The sequence below is a fragment of the Lampris incognitus genome, chromosome 6 (genome assembly GCF_029633865.1).
Source record: "Lampris incognitus isolate fLamInc1 chromosome 6, fLamInc1.hap2, whole genome shotgun sequence".
In the NCBI taxonomy this organism is placed as follows: domain Eukaryota; kingdom Metazoa; phylum Chordata; class Actinopteri; order Lampriformes; family Lampridae; genus Lampris; species Lampris incognitus.
In genome coordinates, this window is record NC_079216.1 from 1,369,889 (window position 1) to 1,392,252 (window position 22,364).

General features: G+C 45.1%; 1 protein-coding gene across 2 annotated transcripts in view; it reads left to right on the forward strand.

The window, feature by feature from the left end:
- cadps2 (Ca++-dependent secretion activator 2) overlaps window positions 1–22,364 on the forward strand; it is a 238,848-nt gene that overhangs the window by 52,825 nt on the left and 163,659 nt on the right. For both annotated transcript variants that reach the window (XM_056281254.1, XM_056281255.1), the window contains exons 6-7: window positions 2,538–2,659; window positions 14,953–15,064. In XM_056281254.1, coding sequence (XP_056137229.1) covers window positions 2,538–2,659; window positions 14,953–15,064 — 234 coding nt within the window. The remainder of the gene's footprint in view (window positions 1–2,537; window positions 2,660–14,952; window positions 15,065–22,364) is intronic.

The following is a 22,364-nucleotide window of genomic DNA, read 5'->3' on the forward strand; positions in this document are numbered from 1 at the left end:
GGAGATGCAAAACCGGATTAAACAAGCGTCATCCTCTTTTGGCAGACTTAGGAGAAGGGTCTTTCAAAACAAAGACCTCAACCTCCACACCAAAATATCTGTCTACTTGGCAGTTGTCATCACGACTCTCCTCTACAGCTGTGAGGCGTGGACCCTGTACAGCCACCACCTCAGGATGCTTGAGGCCTTCCACATCAGATGCCTACAATGCATCCTGAGGATAACCTGGCGTGACCGAGTGCCCCATACTGAAATACTCCGCAAGACCAACTGCATCAGCATGGAGGCTACCGTCACCCAGCACCAACTTCGATGGCTCGGTCACGTCATCAGGATGCCAAAGGAGCGCTTACCGCGTAAAGTGCTGTATGGCCAGTTACATCTTGGCCGCCGCTTGGCAGGGGGCCAGAAAAAACGGTACAAAGACCAGCTGAAGACCATCATAAAGAAGTGCGGCCTGAACCCGAGCCAGCTGGAAGACACTGCCGCCCAACGCTCCAACTGGCGGCAGCTCTGTCAACAAGGGGTGCAAAACCTTGAGAAGGACCGCGGTGATCGACGGACCAGAAGACGCCTGAAGAGACATGAAGCCAGTACCACACCTACACCCCCAGTCAGTGATTTCACCTGTTCTGTCTGTGGCAGACATTGTGGATCGCGGATTGGGCTTTACAGCCATAAGAAGACTCACAAGTGACAGAGGCAGGATTGTCATCATCGGACACGACGGACAACCTAAAGCAAATTAGAAACAGCAGAAGCCATGTTGCTGTGTACGGCTGAAGGAAGGGTGGAGGGGTGGATGATGGGAGGAAAGGATGTATGTGCATGTTGCTGTGTACGGCTGAAGGAAGGGTGGAGGGGTGGATGATGGGAGGAAAGGATGTATGTGCATGTTGCTGTGTACGGCTGAAGGAAGGGTGGAGGGGTGGATGATGGGATGAAAGGATGTATGTGCATGTTGTTCTGTACGGCTGAAGGAAGGGTGGAGGGGTGGATGATGGGAGGAAAGGATGTATGTTCATGTTGCTCTGTAAGGCTGAAGGAAGGGTGGAGGGGTGGATGATGGGATGAAAGGATGTATGTGCATGTTGCTCTGTACGGCTGAAGGAAGGGTGGAGGGGTGGATGATGGGATGAAAGGATGTATGTGCGGGGGGGTTTTGGGAAGCAAGCACAGGGAAGAAAAAGAAGATGTGCTGAACACCCTCTGTCAGACGCAGAGGGAGCAGCAACAGGGGGACCTACAACCTGGCTCCTGCCACAGGTGCTGGCTGTGGCCCTTGAGGAGGAGGCGTGAGTGACGATCCTGGAGGTGGGTGGCTTTAGGGAGGATTCCGGAAGTGTGAGAAGCTTGGAGTTTGTTGTGGCTGGGGTGTTGGTTGGATGCCAAATAAAGTTGAAGCAACCTTGTTTTATTGTCAGAGCAACAGAAGGGGAATGCCTTTCCTCTTCAGAGCACATTGGAGATGAGCCATGGTCCAGTCTCTGATGGTAGTTTTGGGTCTTGGATACGGAGGTGGTTGATGCAATGGAGATTCGCTGTGAGTGCGCCGCAGAGGGCTATTGGGAGTTGGTCGTGAAGGGGAGGCTGATGAGGAGAACGATTTAGCCAGCTTCTGAGTCTATGTCTGTGGTGATTGCGGGTCCGGGACCTCATTGGTCGGAGGAGAGGAAGACTGAGATCAAGTTGGAGAGATCTCGTTAGGTTGGCTTGGATGGGGGTGTCTGTGAGTCTGTTTAGTTTCCCCAATGTACAAGTCACAGCAATATCCCCGGCACAGCCAGAGCAATATAGTGTGCGCCCACAGAACGTTGAATCAGTTCATCTGGACAAAACTTTAGTGGGACAAACATTTCATCACACATCTAAGGGACTTCGTCAGTCTCAACTGACTGCAGGTATCCCCAATCTTACAAACAAGACAGTGTCATAACGACCCAAACCAGTGATCGCTTTCATATGCAAATTGCCATGACCATTAATCAGAGTCCCAATGGTCATGTGTACTATTCACAGAGGATTGGGGAATAGTTGCAATCACAGCATTGTAAGATGGTGACAGATGTACTCTTAGCCCCCCCTTGGTTCAGGGATAGTCATTCCCTCTTCACATAGATGGCCTCTTTGACTCCCCATTCAAGCCAGAGTGCCTCCCTATCAAGGATGTGGCCACTGGCCTGTAGATGGTGTCGACTGTGGAGTCCTGGCCTGACGTGTTAGCTCTCCTGTGTTGTGCCATCCTCTTGGCCTGCATCTGTTTACATCGCATCTAGATGAGTCCACTTTCCAACATGTGATTGAGGTCATGGATTTTGTTCATAAGGTTGTTCATAAGGTTGGGGATACTTCAGTCAATGGAGACTGGCAAAGTCACGAAGATGAGTGATGAAACATTTCTTCCACTAAACTCTGTGTCCAGATGAACTAATTCAGTGTTCTGGGATCAGTATTTCTAGAGTTCTATAATTCTGTATTTCTGTATTCCTATCTTTCTGTCTCTCTGCATATGTGAAGGCATCCTCTGCTCTCCTCAGATTGTGATCATAGAAGTTCAGGGTCTGAGGTCTGTCACACCAAACCGGAACGTCTATTGCACCATGGAGGTGGAAGGAGGTGGTAAGCTGCAGACGGACCAGGCCGAAGCCTACAGACCACAGTGAGTTACACATTCACTTCAGTCAGTATTCACTTTAACATGTCCTAACATGTAATGTGAATGTTTGGTGTTGAGTCTTATCATTTTTTTGCAAATCACATCTCCAGTGATGTCAGTCACTGAAGTGCTCCACTGTGACTTGGTGACAGTTTGCCTCTTCCACCAATTTAGGCTTTCCTGCCATATAAATCCCTTTAACTGGAGAAGAGATTCTCTTCATAGTAAACGTGTTATTACTGGGTGTTAATCCAGCCTTACTCATTGTTAACAGCAGTTTGAACTGGTTTTGAGGTTAGAGAAGGTTTTTTGTTTTTAAAGGTCTCGCAGCTCCTGTAATATGAACACCAAATATGACAAACATGCAGCGATTCAGTTCACTCAGGAATGGAGGTTATATGTAGGATAATATAATATATTTAATATGTTAACTATATGGTATATACTTTGCACAAAAAGTAAGGAAATGTGTGTTTGGAGATTATTTCTTTGTTGTAGCAACTCTTGGCAATAAATCTTTTACCGTTGGAAAGCCTGTTTATTTCCCTTTTAAATGGGGCCACATTAGTAAGGAACATGCATCTGTGGGATGAGCAGCAGAGCTGAGTATGTGGGTTGCGCCCATGAAAATTTTGTCAAATCTTCTCTGCCAATGCCAAACAGCTTATTTTGCTGTTGCTATTGACTCTTGTTTTGAGCTTCTGGTACCCCAGGTGCTGCCCATCAGCTGCCTGATAGAAGATTTATTGCCAAGAAGCATCGTTACAACAAAGAGATAATCTACCAAACACACATTTCCTTACTTTTTGTGTTAAGTTTATATGATAGCTATATAGATGTGGCAGGCAATGTTTTATATAAGTTGGACCAAACTGTGGTTCCTGTTAACTTGATATGTTGATGTGTTTGCTGTCTTGATGCATCCTCAATAATCCAGGTAAGATGTCTGTGAATGTTCTCATTCATCCAGGTCATGGTTATCCAAAGGAATTGAATCGAGTGCAACTGGACTTGGTATATATCCTAGAAGACGTTTCGCCTGTCATCCAAGACGCTTCATCAGTTCGTGCCTTTCTGACTAGACCAACTGATGAAGCATCTTGGATGAGAGGGGAAACGTCTTCACGGATATATACCAAGTCCAGTTGCACTTGATTCAACTCCTTTGGATAATCCAGGTAAGAAAATCAAAGAAAGTTGAATCAGTTCATCTGGACACAGCGTTTATTGACAGAAACACTTCTCCACTCATCTAAGACTGAAGACGTCACTTAGATGAGTGATGAAATGGCCGGATACAATTGGGGAGAAAAAGGAAAAAAGAAAAAAAAAAGATTGATGAGTTTGTTGATTCAAAATATCCCTGAAATTTGGATTCGTGTTCTGTAGTCCAGCACTGTACTGTCCTCAAAGTGGGCTGCGTGCACTTCACTTTCTGCTTGTAGGCAGGAAGCAAGAGCACTGACAGGTGGTCAGATTTCCCAGTGTGAGGCCATGCAATAGACCTGTAAGCTGCCTTGATCATCGAGTAACACTGGTAGAGTCTTATTGCCTCTGGTGACATATTACAGATTAAAAACAGCCAAGACCACTTACTATCAGAACAAGATCTGTGGCGCCACTGATGCTTGAAAAATGTTTTTTGCTTTCAACTTACTCCTCAATCTGCCTCCTCCTCCGACCTCCACTCTGCTCACTCCTGACATGTTCGCCTCATACTGTACTGATAAGGTTTCTGCCACCAGTAGCCAGTTCTCTGAGCCTGACCAACCCTGTCTGCTGCCGCCAGCTAACAGCGCCTCACTCACCTCATTCTCCCCCTTGACCGGGGAGGAAGTCTCCAAGCTTCTGCTGGACTCTGATCCCACGACCTGTCCACTGGACCCGATGCCATCCAACCTCCTACAGACCATTTCCCCTGCACTTAACTCTGCTGTCACACATATCATCAACTCCTCGCTTACAACCAGTGTGTTTCCTGCTGCATGTAAACAAGCTCGGGTCACCCATTGCTCAAGAACCCTACACTCAACCCAGCCCAGGTTGAAAACTACAGACCAGTTTCACTCCTACCCTTTCTATCAAAATACTTGAGGGCACTGTCTTTAACCAAGTCTCTGAATTGCTTTCTGAGAACAATCTGTATGATCTGAATCAGTCTGGCTTTAAGTGGGGTCACTCTACTGAGACTGCACTCCTGTCACTAATGGAATTACTGCATTTGGCTAGAGCTGTCAGTCCTCAGCTTTATTGCTGCTAGATCTGTCAGCTGCCTTTGACATGGTTAACCACCAAATCCTCCTCTCCACACTCACTGAGTTTGGAATCTTAGGATCTGCCTTTCACTGGATCAAGTCCTACCTCTCAGGGAGATCTTTTAGAGTATCTTGGCGGGGAGAAGTATCCAAAGCACATGGCTTATCCACAGGGGTGCCTCAAGGGTCAGTGTTCGATCCCCTTCTCTTCTCAATATATACCACCTCACTTGGTTTCTCATACCATTGCTATGCTGACAATACCCAGCTCTTCCTATCATTCTGGCCAGATGACTTCACGGTCTCAGCACAGATATCATCATACCTTGCTGATATCTCTGCATGGATGAAAGAACACCACCTTCAGCTTGATCTATCTAAGACTGAGCTCCTTGTCATCCCAGCCAGTCCATCCTCCTTACAACAACACATCAATATCCAGCTCGGATCAACCCAACTCATGCCCACAAAGTCTGCCCGAAACCTGGGTTTCATGACTGATGACCAACTAACCTTTATGGTTCATTTCATGTGCATATTCCACAGGCAAGGGAGTCGCGATTAATACCGTGCTTTATTCAGCCATCCACTTCCAGTCCAGATTAGAACAATACCAGAATGCCCCAGTACAGAACCGCGCTAAAACATATTGTTGCGTGCCCTTCCTCTTACGTACACAGCATGCTGGGCAGAGTAGTTCTCATCACAGTTCATGTGGCCTCAATTGCTTGGTCGTGCTCATTTGCCCTGTACAACATCAGGAAAATTAGACCCTACCTGTCTGAGCATGCAGCACAACTCCTGGTACAGGCTCTTGTAATATCACGCATTGACTACTGCAACTCCTTACTTGCAGGTCTCCCTGCATGCACTTTCAAACCTCTGCAAATGATCCAGAATGTGGCAACGCATCTGGTCTACAACCAACCCAAAACAGCACATGTCACTCCGCTGTTCATATCCCTCCGTTGGCTCCCAGTAGCTGCCCGCATCTAATTTAAAACCTTGACACGCGCTTACAAAACAGCAGGTAAAACAGCTCCCGCCTACCTGAACTCCCTCATTCGGGCTCACACTCAGTCCCACTCACTGCGCTCTGCCAGTGAAAGTCGCCTGGCACTTCAGCCACAACGGGGCCCTAAGTCACTAGTCAGACTCTTCTCTTCTGTAGTTCTGCAGTGGTGGAACGAGTTACCAAACTCCATTTGATCCACTGAGTCCCTCTCCATCTTTAAAAAGAAGCTAAAGACCCAGCTTTTTCTCCAACACCTGCACACTTGATGGTATTAACAAAAAAACAAAAAAAGCTTCTATACACCCTATGCATTGCCTTTCTGCACTTCCTGTTGACACCCATGTCCTATCAGACTTGAACCTAGTGTTTTGGCACTTACTTGGCGTTGTTGTCTCCTGACTAGATTCTTGCTTGTGTTGTATTTCCTTGCTTGTGTTGTTTTAACTCTCAGATGTGCGTCACTTTCGATAAAAGTGTCTGCTAAATGAAATTATAACAATGAAATCTGTTGATAGCACAGATTTCAGGTTACAGTGGATCCCCTGCCACATTTGAAATGACCTCAGGGTGCAAGTTCTCCTGCCTGTTAATGGCGCCATACAGTTCGTCCAGCGCCACTATGGCAGTAGCATGCAAAGGTATGTAGATGGCAGTTAACATGGAACATAGAATTGTCTGTAGACAGCAGTTAACAACATAACAAGTCCAAGCAGATCGAAAATGGTCTGTTTTTTTGGGTTTATTGTTAAAAGTGAATTCACTAAAAATTAAACAAATTAATTGAGGATAAACACCGGGCACAACAAATGTCCTAGGTCTATAATTGTCCGCTTGCAAGACTACAACATGAGTCAAAGCCCAAAGACAAAGGCAAAGGATGCTTCAAGCTGCCTGGGCAAAGAAGGACATTCAGGTGAATATCCAAAATATATATTTTGATGAAGACTTCATTACCCAAGTGTTTAAGGAGCGAGCAAAGTACAAACAAGTACAACAACTTCAGGAAAGAAAGATCAAGTCATGTATTTTTTCCTGCAAGACTGAAAATATTTGAGAAGGATGGAAAAATCAAGTTGTTTGACAACTCCCGATCAGTGGCAGAGGATCTATGTGAGCATGGTGTCAACATGAAGATTCCAGCGGGGGAGCCAGGCTTGGAGGCTACGCTGCAAGAATGCTAGCAAGGGAAATGATGTCTGGCGTAAAGACATTGCTTGAGTCTCTCATCATCATCATCGGCGATCACTCGGGGTGAAGTATGACTTTTTTTTTTTACCTCTGTGTCCCTCTGGGTCCTCAGGTGGGCATAGAGGTTGATCCTGGAGCCGCATAATGGGAGGGCGCCTGTGCGTGACAGCTTTTTACATAGAGTGGCTGATGCGCCTACAACCCCACACAGTCCTTGGCAGGGGGTGGCCAGAGTCCAATGGCATGGAGAACAAAGATGACTGGGGACCGCCCTCTGTTGCAGCCTCTACTGAGCCTCTACTCTGTGGACATCCACAGGGTTCAATCCTTGGTCTCATCCTTTTCCCAATCTACATGTTACCTCTAAGCAATCTGGTTAGCTAGTTAAATTGCATCTCTCCCCACTGCTATGCTGATGACATCAGCTTTATTTATCAGATAAGCCAAGTGATATGAGTGATATTGGTACTCTTTATGACTGCCTGGCTGCTATTAAGGAATGGCTGTCACTCAGTTTGCTTCAGCTCAACTCAGAAAAAGTGATGTTCTCCTTATTGGTCCCAATAAGTTTGTCTCGGAAGTGAAACCTTGTATCAGCTCCCTGGCCACCAAAGTTAAACCCTCCTCAAGAATTCTGGCTGTACTTTTTGACCAAAATCTGAATTTCAACCTACACATAAATGAGCTTGTGCAAACCTGCTTTTTCCAAGTCTGGAACATTGCAAAAATCAAATCAATGCTATCAACCAGAGATCTTGAATTACTAATCCACACCCTAATTATTTCACACCTTGACTGCGGCAATGCTCTTTTCTCCTGTCTCAGCCAAGCAGCCCTGTCCTACAATTACTGGAAAATGCTGCAGCCAGGCTGCTAGCCAGTACCGATTTTAAATCCTACATACACTAATCCTCACATCTCTTCGTTGGCTCTTTGTAAATTATAGAATAGACTTCAAAATACTGCTTATCACATACATATAAGGCCCTTCATGGTCTTGCCCCTTTATACATTTTTGAACTTCTGGTTCCTTACGCCACCTCTAGGCCACTCAGATCTTTCAACCAGGGTCTCTTATGTATACCCCGCTGCCTCTGCAAATCCAAGGGTGTCTGGGTTTTGTCGTAAGGGCCCCCGTCCCTCTGGAGCAGTCTGCCCCCTCTGTAAGATCAACTGAGTCTGTAAACAGCTTTAAAAATTTTGCAAAACCCTTCTCTACTAACTTGCCTTCCCTGTAATGGGGCTGTTATTTTTACTTTTCCGTGTATAACTGTATATGTATGTTGTTTATATTTTTCTGTATCGTGTGCAGCTTTTTGCAACTTTGTTTTAAAAGGTCCTATATAAATAAACTCTTACGTCTCTGCTTTAATAAGTCAGATTTAGTGGGTGGAACAAAATAAGTTGATTGACTGTTGTGCCTGTCAGTGAATGAAGAAATAAATGGAAAAAATATATACAGAACTACACCCTGAACAAATAAAAGGGAAACGTGTATATATATATATATATATATATATATATATATATATATATATATATATATATATATATAAAGACAAAGAAACTGATCTGTGTGTGTGTGTGTGTGTGTGTGTGTGTGTGTATATATATATAATAAGACAAAGAAACTGATCTGTGTGTGTGTGTGTGTGTGTGTGTATATAATATAATAAGACAAAGAAACTGATCTGTGTGTGTGTGGGTGTGGGTGTGGGTGTGTGTGTGTGTGTGTAACCCCCGTGATTTGCACAAGACAGCGTGTCTGTAACATGGATGTATTATAGTCATGGATGGTCTATAACTACATGGCGTTAACGCCATGTAGTTCACCGTTCTCACCAGTAGAGGGCGCATACTCGCTGCGGTTCGCTCTCCTTTTCCTCTTTGGATTAAATGCGGACGGCCGGGGCGGAGAGGTGGCCGTGGTGAACGCTGTGTTAGGCTTATGCTGTCTCTCAAGTCCATGAACCAGTAGGGTGTTTGGATTCTACGCGCTTGAGGAGCGTAGTTAGGCCGCCCCGGAGCGCCGTCTCTTCCTCTGTGCGCTACCGAGCGAAGCCCCGGCGAGTTTAACGCGGAGTCCCGTTGCTAATAGCTTAGCTTAGCTTCTTATGCTAGGTAGCGTATTTTGTAGCTGTGTGCAACATTGGGCGTCTTTAAGTATGTGAGCGACTCTCAAACCCAGTCGGAGACAGACTGACGGTGTGTGTTGGAATTAATGTTTGATTTCATCGTTTATTATTTAAAATAGTGTAACTAATGTTGCTGTGTCGTGTTGAAAGCCATAAGCTAGATGCTAAGCTACTTTGAGCTAGGCCCTCTACACAGCGTTATGTGTGGCGTCATTGTGTGACTGAATTCATATTTCCATAGGCAGAGAACAAGTATTATACGGTACAGTGTGGAGATACACGACCAAAGTTCGAAAAGCGAGATGTTAATTTAAAACAACAACAGCTGCTGCATGCAGGCTGGGTTCTGAAACAAGATGGCGAGCCAGGGCCCAGACCCAGACCCAGACCAGTGAGCCTCGCGGAGCAGAGGGAAGGCCAGCCGGTGCAGGGTGGGGCTGTTCAGCTTGTGCGCCATCGTGTGTCCAGGCAAAGGGATACACGCGTCTCTGCTACTCATAGTGTAATGATCTGTGCCCTCTGGCTATGTTAACTTATAACATTAATAAAGCAAGGACGACTTCTCTCGTGCTGGGTGTTTATTCACCGACCGGATTCCGACTGACGTTGTTACGTACATCACGTGACTTTGTTGTGGCGCTACGGAAAGCCGTAAGGGACATTAGCAAATCAAATATTACTAGCAAATATTACATCTCCCTTTTTCTGAAAAGTGCTGCTTTCTCTGCAGAGATACAGACCACGTTGAGCACGTTTATAAACGAATACAATCTTAATAAGAAAGAATATGAAAATGGAACTCTTATATAACTGGACTGCAACAAAGTAGTGTAAAACATTTCCTTCCCTGTCTAAATGTGACACCGTAATAACATTTCATCTTTTTTTTTTTTTTTTTTTACATTCATAAGTCAAGGATTTGTCTTGGTTTGACCGTGCGACCTGACCTCGTGGTGTAACCAGGCTGTGTGTCTGGTTGTCGCTGATTGTTCGTGTCTGGAGGTTCAGCATGCTCTTGCTGATGGGCTTGTGTGTTGTTGTTAGCGCTGGTAACAGTCTGCTGTGAAGTGTGTGTGTGTGTAGTGTGAGTGTTCACTCTGCTTTGTCGCAGGTGTTGACGGTTGCGTCGGTAGATCTGACCTTCTTTGGTTTGGATGTGGTAGCTCCTCTCTGTGTTCGCTGGTCTTTCCACAGTTGCAGGTCTCCAGGATCCATCCTCCTGCCGGAAGCGGATTGGTGTGCCTGCGGGCAGGTGGGGCAGAGGTTTGGCTGTTCGGTTGTAGTATGCCTGCTGGCGCTGTTGACATACCTCTCTCCTTTTGTGAACATCCTCCTGACTGGCGATCTGTGGCTGCAGGTGTTTTGCTGTTGATGGGAGAATGGACCGCAGCCTCCGACTCATCAGTAGCTGTGCCGGTGATTTCAGGTTGTCCACCGGTGTGTTGCGATACTCCAGTAAGCTCATGTAGGGGTCTTTGTTCTCAGCTTTGGCTTTGTCCAGGATGCGTTTGGCCGTCTGGACAGTCTTCTCGGAGAGGCCGTTGCTCTGTGGGTAGTGGGGGCTTGTGGTGGTGTGTGAGAAACCCCATGTCTGTGAGAAGTTGCGGAACTCACCAGAGCTGTAGCACGGACCGTTGTCGCTGATGATAGTCTCGGGGATTCCGTGTCGAGCCATTGCTGCTTTCAGCTTCATGATGACGGCAGATGAGGTGCAGCTGTAAAGTCTTTCTAGCTCGAAGAATCTGGAGTAGTAGTCCACAGTGACTATGAAGTCCTGTGAGTTCCATGTGAATAGGTCTGTGCCTATCACTTGCCACGGCCGCTCGGGTATGGCGTGTGACATCATTGGTTCCTTTGCATTTGCGCTGCGCCGTTCTTGGCATATGCTGCAGTCTGCTACCGCATCCTCGATCTGTTTCCCCATGCCAGGCCAGAACAGTAAGTCTCTTGCTCGGCATTTGCTTTTTTCCACGCCAAGGTGGCTGGCATGGATGCGCTGTATCATGTCCTTGCGAAGCTTTTGGGGGACAATGATTCTCTCACCTTTGAACAGGATACCGTCCATTTCTGAGATTTCTGCTCTGTGGTTCCAGTATTCCTGGATGCTGGGCGGGCACTTTTTCTTTGTGTCTGGCCAGCCAGTGAGTGTGGCTCGTCTGAGTGCGGTGAGCTGTGGATCTTGCGCTGTTTCCTGCTTGATTTCTGTGAGTCTTGTGTCGCTCACAGGGATGTTGCTGAGGACTGTGTGCACTTGGGCCTCCATCCCTTCCTGTAGGTCACTGTCGTGGTGTTCTATTGACTTGCGTGACAGTGTGTCGGCCACCGGTATGTCCTTACCGGGGCGGTGGATGATTTGGATGTCGTATTTTTGGAGCGCCAGGATCATCCGTTGCAGCCGGGGTGGTGCTGCTGCCAGTGGCTTTTTTAGTATTGCCTCCAGAGGCTTGTGGTCTGACTCCACAATCACTTTTCGTCCATACATGTACTCGTGGAACCTCTTGCAGCCGAAGACCACAGCGTAGAGCTCCTTCTCTATCTGTGCGTAGTTTTCTTCAGTGCTGTTGAGTGACTTGGACGCATAGGCAATTGGTTTGCCATCTTGGAGCATGACAGCCCCAAGGCCACTTTTGGATGCATCCACTTGGAGTCGCAGCTCTTTCTGCGGGTCGAAATATGAGAGTACTGGACCTGGGTGCTGTGTAATGAGATTCTTCATCTCTTGGAACGCCTTGTCGTGGACTGCATCCCACACAAACTCACTGTCCTGTTTCAGAAGCTGTCTGAGGGGTGAGTTTATCTGTGAGAGGTGTGGAGCAAATCTGGCGAGGTAGTTGATCATGCCGAGGACTGTCTCCAGCTCTGCTTTGTTCTGTGGGGGTTGCATGTCCTTGACCGCCTTCACCTTGTGTGGGTCTGGTTTGATGCCTTCGTGTGAGAGCGTGTGGCCGAAGTAGCTTACCTCGGACACGCATATGTGACACTTGTCGGGGTTGAGCCTCACCCCTCGCTCCCTTGTGCGCTTCAGCATCGCTCTGAGACGCTGGTCATGTTCCTCTTTAGTCTTGCCGAACACTAGTATATCGTCCACTATGGCCGTCACACCGTCCAATCCTTCATATGTTTCATCCACGCGTCTCTGGAACTCGTCTTGAGCGGACACGATTCCGAATGGCAGTCTGAGGAAACGATACCTGCCAAACACTGTGTTAAATGTCGTCAACATTGAGGATTCAGTGCTCAGTTTGATGGCCCAATAGCCTGACCGCGCGTCTAACACGCTAAAGTACTCAGCTCCAGCAAGCTTTGTGGTGGCGTCCTCCAGCGTGGGGAGGGGGTAGTGAGGTCGTTGTATCACTTTGTTAAGAGCTCTGGGGTCTAAACACACTCTAAGTTTGCCTGTCTTTGGCTTCTCAACAATGACGAGTGCGTTCACCCATTCTGTGGGTTCTGTTACCTTACAGATTATGCCGCCTTTCTCCATGCTGTCAAGCTCGTCCCTCAGTTTGCTGCGTAGGGCGATGGGGATTCTGCGTGGCGGGCAGACGACCGGCGTTGCATCTGGTGTGACGCGGAAGGTGCACTCGCCTGGGAACTCTCCTATTCCCTGGAAAACATCTGCATACTCATCCATTATGCTCTGTGATGTGACATTGTTTTCCTCGCTCACAGCCATCACTATTTTTACCAAGTTTAGGTCACGGCATGTTTTCATTGCCATGACTGGTGGGGCGTTTGTGTCAATGACGTAAAAGTCCAGCATCATTGCATTGTCTCTGTACTTACATTTGAGTTTGCATGTGCCTTTCACGCTCAGCGCGCCTCCTCCATATTCAGTGAGTCTGTGTATTGCTGGTTTCAGTGTCACATTTTTGAACAGCGCCTGGAACAGGTTGGTGGGAATAGTATTGGCCTGTGCCCCAGTGTCTAGTTTAAACTTTACCTTCTGTGGAGGTGTGCCAATTCCAACCTCTACGTAAGCCTGCTCGTTGCTTTTTCCGTTGTTCTCTATTGAGATGCAGTCTATGTACAGCTCTGTCTGTTCTCCCACAGCGGTGCTCTCCACTGTAATGTTGTCGAAGTACAGTTCTTCCTGCTCTCTGTCAGTGGTGTACTCTTCTGGGTTCTCTCCGACGGCATGTACTGTGCCGCGGTAGTACTTTGTCTGTCCCTGGGAGCTAGACTTGCATACTTTAGCAAAATGATTGAGCTTCTTGCATTTAATGCATTGTTTACCCTTAGCTGGGCAAGTGGCTTTAGCGCCGTGTAGCCCTCCACAATAGCTACACGCCCTAGCGGCGGTGCTAACGTTACCCTCCCTTTGTCTGAAGTTAGCGTTAGCTGCTTTGGGTGCGTTCGGTTTGTAAGTCTTTCTGCCTATTGCGTGCACCGTTTCATGTGTGCTGCCCTGGCCCATAGACTTTAGCTGTTGCTTTGCTAGCTCGTGTGAGCGGGCTACATCTATGGCCTTTTCTAGCGTTAGCTCAGCTCCCTGGCTAAGTAGCTTTTCTCTCACTCTGGGTGAGTTGGTGGCAAACACGATGCGGTCCCTGACCATCTCGTCGGCATTTGGGTAGCCACAGTCTTTGACTAGGAGCTTTAGCTCAGTTATAAATTGTTCGAAGGATTCACTCTCTCCCTGCATCTTTTCATGAAATTTATATCTGGCATAAATCGGGTTTGCTTTGGGGGTGATGTACTCAGTGTACTTATCGTAGTACGTTTCTAGCTTCTTGGCTTGTTCTCCGCTGAGTGTCCAAGTGTTGTGCACATCTCGCCCTTTTTCCCCTATCCAGAGCAGGAGGTAGCTGCATTTCTCCTCTTCGTTCTTCCCGCGCAGGGGGCCCGTGAACATTAGCTCCGTTGTTTGTCGAAATCGTCTCCATGCTTCAGGTAAGTTCGCCGATTCCCAGTCCATCCGTGGAGCTGGAACGCCGTACGAATCCATATTGGGTATTTAAACTCCGCTACTCTGACACCATGTAATGATCTGTGCCCTCTGGCTATGTTAACTTATAACATTAATAAAGCAAGGACGACTTCTCTCGTGCTGGGTGTTTATTCACCGACCGGATTCCGACTGACGTTGTTACGTACATCACGTGACTTTGTTGTGGCGCTACGGAAAGCCGTAAGGGACATTAGCAAATCAAATATTACTAGCAAATATTACAATAGATCTGTGCAAAACAGACTCACACTACCCGGGTGGATGGACGGACACTGACTGAACACTGACCGAGCACAGACGAACCTTTTTCCTTTCCGTTTATTGGCCAGTTTGTTTTGTTGTTTCTGTACAAGCGCACGGACTGTAAAATCTTAACTGGGATTGGCTATGAGTAAATGTTGAACGTTATGCTGCCTTTCTAAAGCCTCGTGCTGGTTTATTCAGGCCTCCTTGAGTGTACCTAACGTTACCACTGCCAGTAGATGTAGCTGCACACTGAGATTTATTATTATTATTATTATATTGTTATTATTATATTATAGTGTAGAAACTGCATATTCATTCCTGTGCTACATTTGGCCCTTAGTAAGTGTTCCATGTGCATTTGTGTGTGTGTATGTGTGTTGGGCACTGTGTCATTTGTGTTTTAGGTACTGTGTGTGTGTGTGTGTGTGTGTGTGAGAGAGAGAGAGAGAGAGACACTGTGTCATGGTGGCTGGTTGGCGTGTATTTAAGTGGAACCTTGTGTCTTTCAGATGGGGGACCCAGGGGGACTTCACCACAACGCAACCCCTTCCTTCTGTCAAAGTGAAGCTGTTCACAGAGAGTACGGGAGTCTTGGCTCTTGAAGACAAAGAGCTTGGCCGGGTGAGAGTGCTTCACCTGCACCAACCATCACTGATGGTACACCAACCATCACTGATGGTACACCAAACACCAACCATCACTGATGATACTCCAGACACCAACCATCACTGATACACCAAACATCAACCATCACTGATGATACACCAAACACCAACCATCACTGATGATACACCAGACACCAACCGTCACTGATGATACACCAAACACCAACCATCACTGATGATACTCCAGACACCAACCATCACTGATGATACACCAAACATCAACCATCACTGATGATACACCAAACACCAACCATCACTGATGATACACCAGACACAAACCGTCACTGATGATACACCAGACACCAACCATCACTGATGATACTCCAGACACCAACCATCACTGATGATATACCAGACACCAACCATCACTGATGTTACACCAAACACCAACCATCACTGATGATACACCAAACACCAACCATCACTGATGATACTCCAGACACCAACCATCACTGATGATACACCAAACACCAACCATCACTGATGATACTCCAGACAACAACCATCACTGATGATACACCAGACACCAACCATCACTGATGTTACACCAAACACCAACCATCACTGATGATACACCAAACACCAACCATCACTGATGATACTCCAGACACCAACCATCACTGATGATACACCAGACACCGACCGTCACTGATGATACACCAGACACCAAACATCACTGATGATACACCAAACACAAACCATCACTGATGATACACCAAACACCAACCATCACTGATGATACACCAACCATCACTGATGATACACCAAACACCAACCATCACTGATGATAAACCAAACACCAACCATCACTGATGATACTCCAGACACCAACCATCACTGATGAAAGACCAAACACCAACCATCACTGATGATACACCAGACACGAACCATCACTGATGATACTCCAGACACCAACCGTCACTGATGATACACCAAACACCAACCATCACTGATGATACACCAAACACCAACCATCACTGATGATACACCAGACACCAACCATCACTGATGATACACCAAACACCAACCATCACTGATGATAAACCAAACACCAACCATCACTGATGATACACCAAACACCAACCATCACTGATGGTACACCAAACACCAAACAAACCAGCAACAGGAAAGTAAAAGACCGTAGCCGTGTCTGAAGACCCATACTATGTCTGCTGTATATAATACCCATTTTCAGTGTACAACATGGAAATGGTTTTAATATGGAAAATTCAGTAAAATACAGTATACTAAAACTTGCAGGATGTATACTATTTTCAACAAAAAGTCTAATGTAATCAACTCACGATGGTGGACACTGACCGCGACTCAGTAGCCTTTCAAACATGTTTGTTGTACAAGGTTCTTTTTGGATGTACATGAACAGCAGTTTGGATCACTGAATACCACTATGTTGTCTCTCTTCACTCTTAACAGGGCTGAAGATGGCAACTTTACATGGTTAGGACTTTTACATGTAGATGGCACCACGAACAATAGCCTCAGGTCTGCACTGTCTTGTACTTGTTCTGTTTTTGTTTATTTGTGTAGTTTCCAGCACCCACTAGTTGATCACATACAGCAGGGCAGAACTTTTCAGTCTCCAGCTGTCCACTCGTCAAACTGAATAGACTACTTTTATCCCGACTTTAACTGAGCATTTTAACCAAAGTCTTGTGTGTGTGTGTGTGTGTGTGTGTGTGTGTGTGTGTGTGTGTGTGTGTGTGTGTGTGTGTGTGTGTGTGTGTGTGTGTGTGTGGAGACAGACAGCATTCGTGTGTTTGTATGGTCTGTGGGAGTGACAAAATGTCCATGTGGATGAGTGAAGTCCTGTCAAGTCCTTTTGGCTGTGGGAGGCTACAAATATTCAAACTTTACTCAGAGCTGAATTTCATTGATGCCCTGTGTGATGGACTGACAGCCTGTCCACGGTGTCTCCCTGGCTGCCGCCCAATGACTGCTAGGATAGACTCCAGCATCCCCGCGACCCTGAGAGCAGGATAAGCAGTTTGGATGATGGATGGATGGAGGGATTTCATTGATGCTGTCAGGAACATCAGAGCCAAAACATCTCATCATGCCATGTCAAGTCAAGTCCATTTTATTTGTATAGCCCAGCAGTGGCTAACCATGTTGCCATGGAGAGCCATGTGTATGCAGGTTTTCATTCCAGCTGGACTCCACACCAGGTGATTTCACCGATACATTCTTCCTCTTTGGTTGAAGGGTTGCTGATCAGTGAAATCACCTGGTGTGGAACCCGGCTGGAATGAAAACCTGCATACACATGGCTCTCCATGGCACATGGTTAGCCACCCCTGGTGTAGCCCATTATCACAGATTACAAATGTGCCTCAAGCGGCTTTACAGCAACACAACATCCTGTCCTTAGACCCTCACGTCGGATAAGGAACAACTCCCTAAAAACCTTTAACAGGGAGAAACAACAGGAAGAAACCTCAGGGAGAGCAACAGAGGAGGATCTCTCTCCCAAGACGCACAACATGCAATGATATTGTGTTTACACAATTTACACAATACAACATTGAAAGAGGATAACACAGTTATAATGGAATTATAACATTTATGAAGAATATGATGAGGAGGATGCCAAGCAGTGTCCAGACGCCACCGGAACAGCCTGGGACCTGAGCCACGTGACCACTATCACCATGTAGACCTGACAGGACAGACTGCACATGCACACAGGGAGACTCACATATCATTATTCACACACACAGGAGAAGAGAAACTTTCTCTAAGTTTCTAGCATCTATTCTGAACCTGTTGGCAGGCAGTAATGAACACCACATTCACAACACTATGGATGGTGTGTACAAGGTGAATTGTAAATGGACTGCATTTTTATATGGCGCTTTTCTAGTCTACAGACTACTCAAAGCGCTTTACAATGCAAGCCTCACATTCAGCCATTAATACACACACTAATGGTGGAGGCTGCCATGTAAGGTGCCAACCTGCTCATCAGGAGCATGTAGGGGTTCAGTGTCTAACACGTCAGGCCAGGACTCCCCAGTCTACACCATGTACAGACCAGGACTCCACAGTCTACACCATCTACAGGCCAGTGGCCACTCTTTCAGGGATGAGGATGTGCACATCCTTGATAGGGAGGAACGCTGGTTTGAATGGGGAGTCAAAGAGGCCATATATGTGAGGAGGGAACGACCATCCCTGAACCGGGGGGTGGGGGGGCTAAGTGTACATCTGTCACCATCTTACATTGCTGTGATTGCAAACATTGCCCGATCCTCTGAATAGTACACATGACCATTGTAACTCTGGTTAATGGTCACGCCCATATCTACATATGAAACTGGTCATTGGTTTCGGTCGTTATGCATCTGTATTGTTTATAAGGGTGGGGACACCTGCAGTCACTATTGTTTATAAGTGTGGGATACCTGCAGTCAGCTGAGACTGAAGAGGTCATTTAGATGATGATGAAGTGTATCTGTCAATAAAAGGTGTGTGCAGATGAACTGATCCAACGTTCTGTGGTTCATATAGATGGTTTTCTTCTATATGAGTGGAAAGTTGTTGATGCACAACTCTCTCTCTCTAGAAAATAATAGTTGATAGTTATTAAGAGACCCTGGATCGAGGTGCGGTTTCTTAAGTAGAGGTTTAACCACAGCTTTCTTAAAGCTGCTGGGAACAGTGCCAGCAGTAAGTGATAAATTAACACGTCTAGCATTGTAGGTCCCAGGAAAGGCCAGAGGTCTTTAAAAAGTTTTGCTACGTCTACGCTTTCTACAGCATAGGTCAAGTGTGGGGTGAAGTCAGAATAAAGTGGAGCAGCACACACTTTATTTCACATGTTATGACAGGTGCGTTAGTGCCAGTGGGTCGACGCGGGCCACACACTTGGCTCTCGGGGGCCGAACCTGGCCCACGGGCCGCTTCATTTCATTTTATTTACACATATAACATTTCAACGAAAATATACACCATATAATTCAAAAAAGAATGTGAAGGAGAATTGCCCAAAAACCCTCCAGTGGCTTGAAAAGTGGCATTCTCTAGGCAGCATACTACAGGAATCACAGAAATGTGGTATGCACAATTTGTATGTTTCTATCAATAATTCCAGACATGGCAAGAAACGGAGACACAGTTCAGCACAGTGCCTGACAACGCAGCCCATAAACACCCGTGTTACGGCAGTACAATGAATCAGTCATAGTCACAAGACACACATACACGCACACACACACACAAACATAAAGAACACTCATTCATGATACGTACAAGTATACACAGAGACTATCATTAACAGACTAAGAACACACACTCATGATACGGCTTAGGCTTTTCATAAGACAAGAAAGGTAAAGGAGAAAATAAACACAAATTAAACAAGTGACATTCATAAAGGCCTTTAGACTTATATCACAAAGGAAAATATTGGTTGGACCCAGCATATATAGGCAGACCATCTGGAACATATTGGTAGGCAGGAGAAGTGATTTCAGGGTTCTTTTAAACTGCTGTGAAGTTAAATTCAAAAAATATAAAGGCAGAGAATTCCAAATTTTGGGCCCTCGGTAGAATATTCTAAACTGAGATTGGGAAGTATGGGAATGGGGGGGGGGTTAAGTAGAGAAGAACCACATGTGGAGTAAGTATGAAATTGATAATTGTATACAATTTTGTCATGAGAAAAGGGGGGGAGGGTTCTTTTTAAGGAACTGTGAACAAAGAAATGAATCTGGAGATGTTTCACTTGGTAAACACTGAGGACACCTAACTGAAGAAATAGAGGCTGAGAGTAATGTCTTCAATGTACACAATTTATTATTCTTAGTGTTCATTTCTGAAGACAGTATATGGGCTCAAGTTTGGTCTGATGAGTACTAACGCACGCTATGTTACAATAATTGATATACAGATAAACCATTGAATAATATAACATAGTGGCTACCTCAGTGTTGATCAAGTGACAGATTTTGCCTAGTATACAAATACTCTTGGCTATTTTCATGGTTATGGCTCTGATATGAGGTTTCGAAGATAAGGATTCGTCAAGCAGAATGCTATGGAATTGCGTTGAACACACATTAGTTATGAGGATGCTGTCACTTACAATTTTAAATGAGGAGTTAAAAATCCCTGATTTAAGACCAGAAAAGATTACGCTTTTTTTTCAGGAATCAGGAATCAGGAACACTTTATTTGTCATTTCATTTCATGTGCTTGCGTACATGAAATGAAACGAAATGCTGTTTCCCCCAGCCCACAGCAGTGCAACACAAAAACAAAAATACAGCCAAAAACTACAAGAACACACATATCCAAACTAACACACATATCCAAAAAAAAAACACTGTCCAAGGGAATGTTAAGTTTAATGCTAAGTGATAGTTTGTTGGACTTAAACCAAATTGACTGCTTATTAAGTTCTTCATTTAACACCTTAATGATGGTGTCAGGATCTTTATGTGAATAGAAGACACTTGCGTCATCTGCAAATAAAATTTTAGACAGCTTGTCTGAAACATTGGGGAGGTCATTATTAATAATATAAATAACAAGGGCCCAATAATTGAGCCTTGTGGTACGCCACAGAGTATGGGAAGAAAAGGAGAAGTGGTTCCATTATAGGACACAAACTGCTGTCTGTCTTTAAGGTAACTGGTCAACCAGAGCAGTGCATTGCTTCTAACTCCCAAGATGTGAAAACTTCTGAAGAAGAATATGGTGATTAACTGTCAAATATCTTAGATAAGTCTAAAAAATACCTATAGTGTTTTCCTTTATATATCTAGCTTTGTTTAATTCATTAATTAGATGTATAAGTGACACATATGTTGAATGTTTCTTTCTAAACCCATACTGATGTTTATATATAATATTGTACTCATTAAGATTTAGCAGGCAAAATGGAGATGGGTCTATAATGATTAAAAACGACTGGGTTATTGTCTTAATAAATAGGAATAATCTTGACTATTTTTAGTTCAAGAGGAACAATTCCCCTTTCCAGTGTGAGATTGAAAATGTGAGATAGAGGTTTCACAATGTACTCATGAATGGCTATCAGTAGTTTTCCGTCAATGCTACCATAACCTGGAGAAGAATCTTTCAGATTAAGGTCTCCTGAACTTCATCTTCTGTAACCGGTTAGAAATGAAAATGATAATGGATTGGAGAATTCATAAACTGAAGAGGACTATGGTTGGTAGGAGGTAGTCTTGGAGGCCAAAAGTGGACCAACTTGTAAGAAAAAGCTAGTGTTTTTTAGCTCCTCTGATAATGTGGTTTAATTTATTTATATAATTTTTAAATTGGGCAAGATTAATATTTTTGTACAGTCTGTGTTTAGTATTCAAGGATTTCATTGTGGTGGATGAAGTTTTCCACGGTTTGGTCAGTTTATGATGAAGTTTGGGAGACACCAGTACAATGGGAAAGCACAGATCATAGGCCTGGAGATACATTCTGAAAACAAAGTTAAAAGCCTTTTGTGGCTGTACAGACTGAAGGATATCTGTCCATGGATACTTGCTAACCGCTAATCTGAAGTTCGCTATATTTGCTTCGTTGAAGGTTCATGTCAAAAAGACATGCATGTTAGGGTTAATACTCCTGCCTGTGCCCCTGAGCAAGGCAATGGAAAGAAGAACTGGAGTTGGTCCCTGGGCGCTGCAGCTGCCCACTGCTCCTATACAATAGGATCGTTACATGCAGAGTACACGTTCATTGTAACCGAACAACTGTACAATGACAAAAATAAATGGGCCTTCTTTGGCTTTTTTGTGGTTTATATTTGGGATATAGTGTAAATGTAGGCTTATCGTGTTCCTTGAATATTGTTAAAAAGATCGGGCAATGGTCAGCAATATCCATACACAGAAATCCCGAGTTCATGTTCTTACCCAACACATTTGTAAATATATTGTCTATCAGGGTGGCAGAGGTCTTTGTCACTCTGGTTGGTACTGTAATCATAGGATGAAAATAATGAGAACATTGTGTCAAAGTCCTTAATTAAATTATTAGTCTTACAGTTACAATATTGATATCGAAATCAATTAGATAACAGTTTTTCCCTTCTTTAGAAATAATATCAAGAACATTTGCTAGGTTAGTGTTGAAATACAGACAAACTAGAGCTAAGTGGTGTGTAGATATATGCAGTAATGCTCTGGTGGGTTTCAACAATCCCAGCCTCAGCAGAAAGGATAAAATAATTTTCAATATCATATCTTTCTTTGTAGACCAGGCCAGGGTTGAGA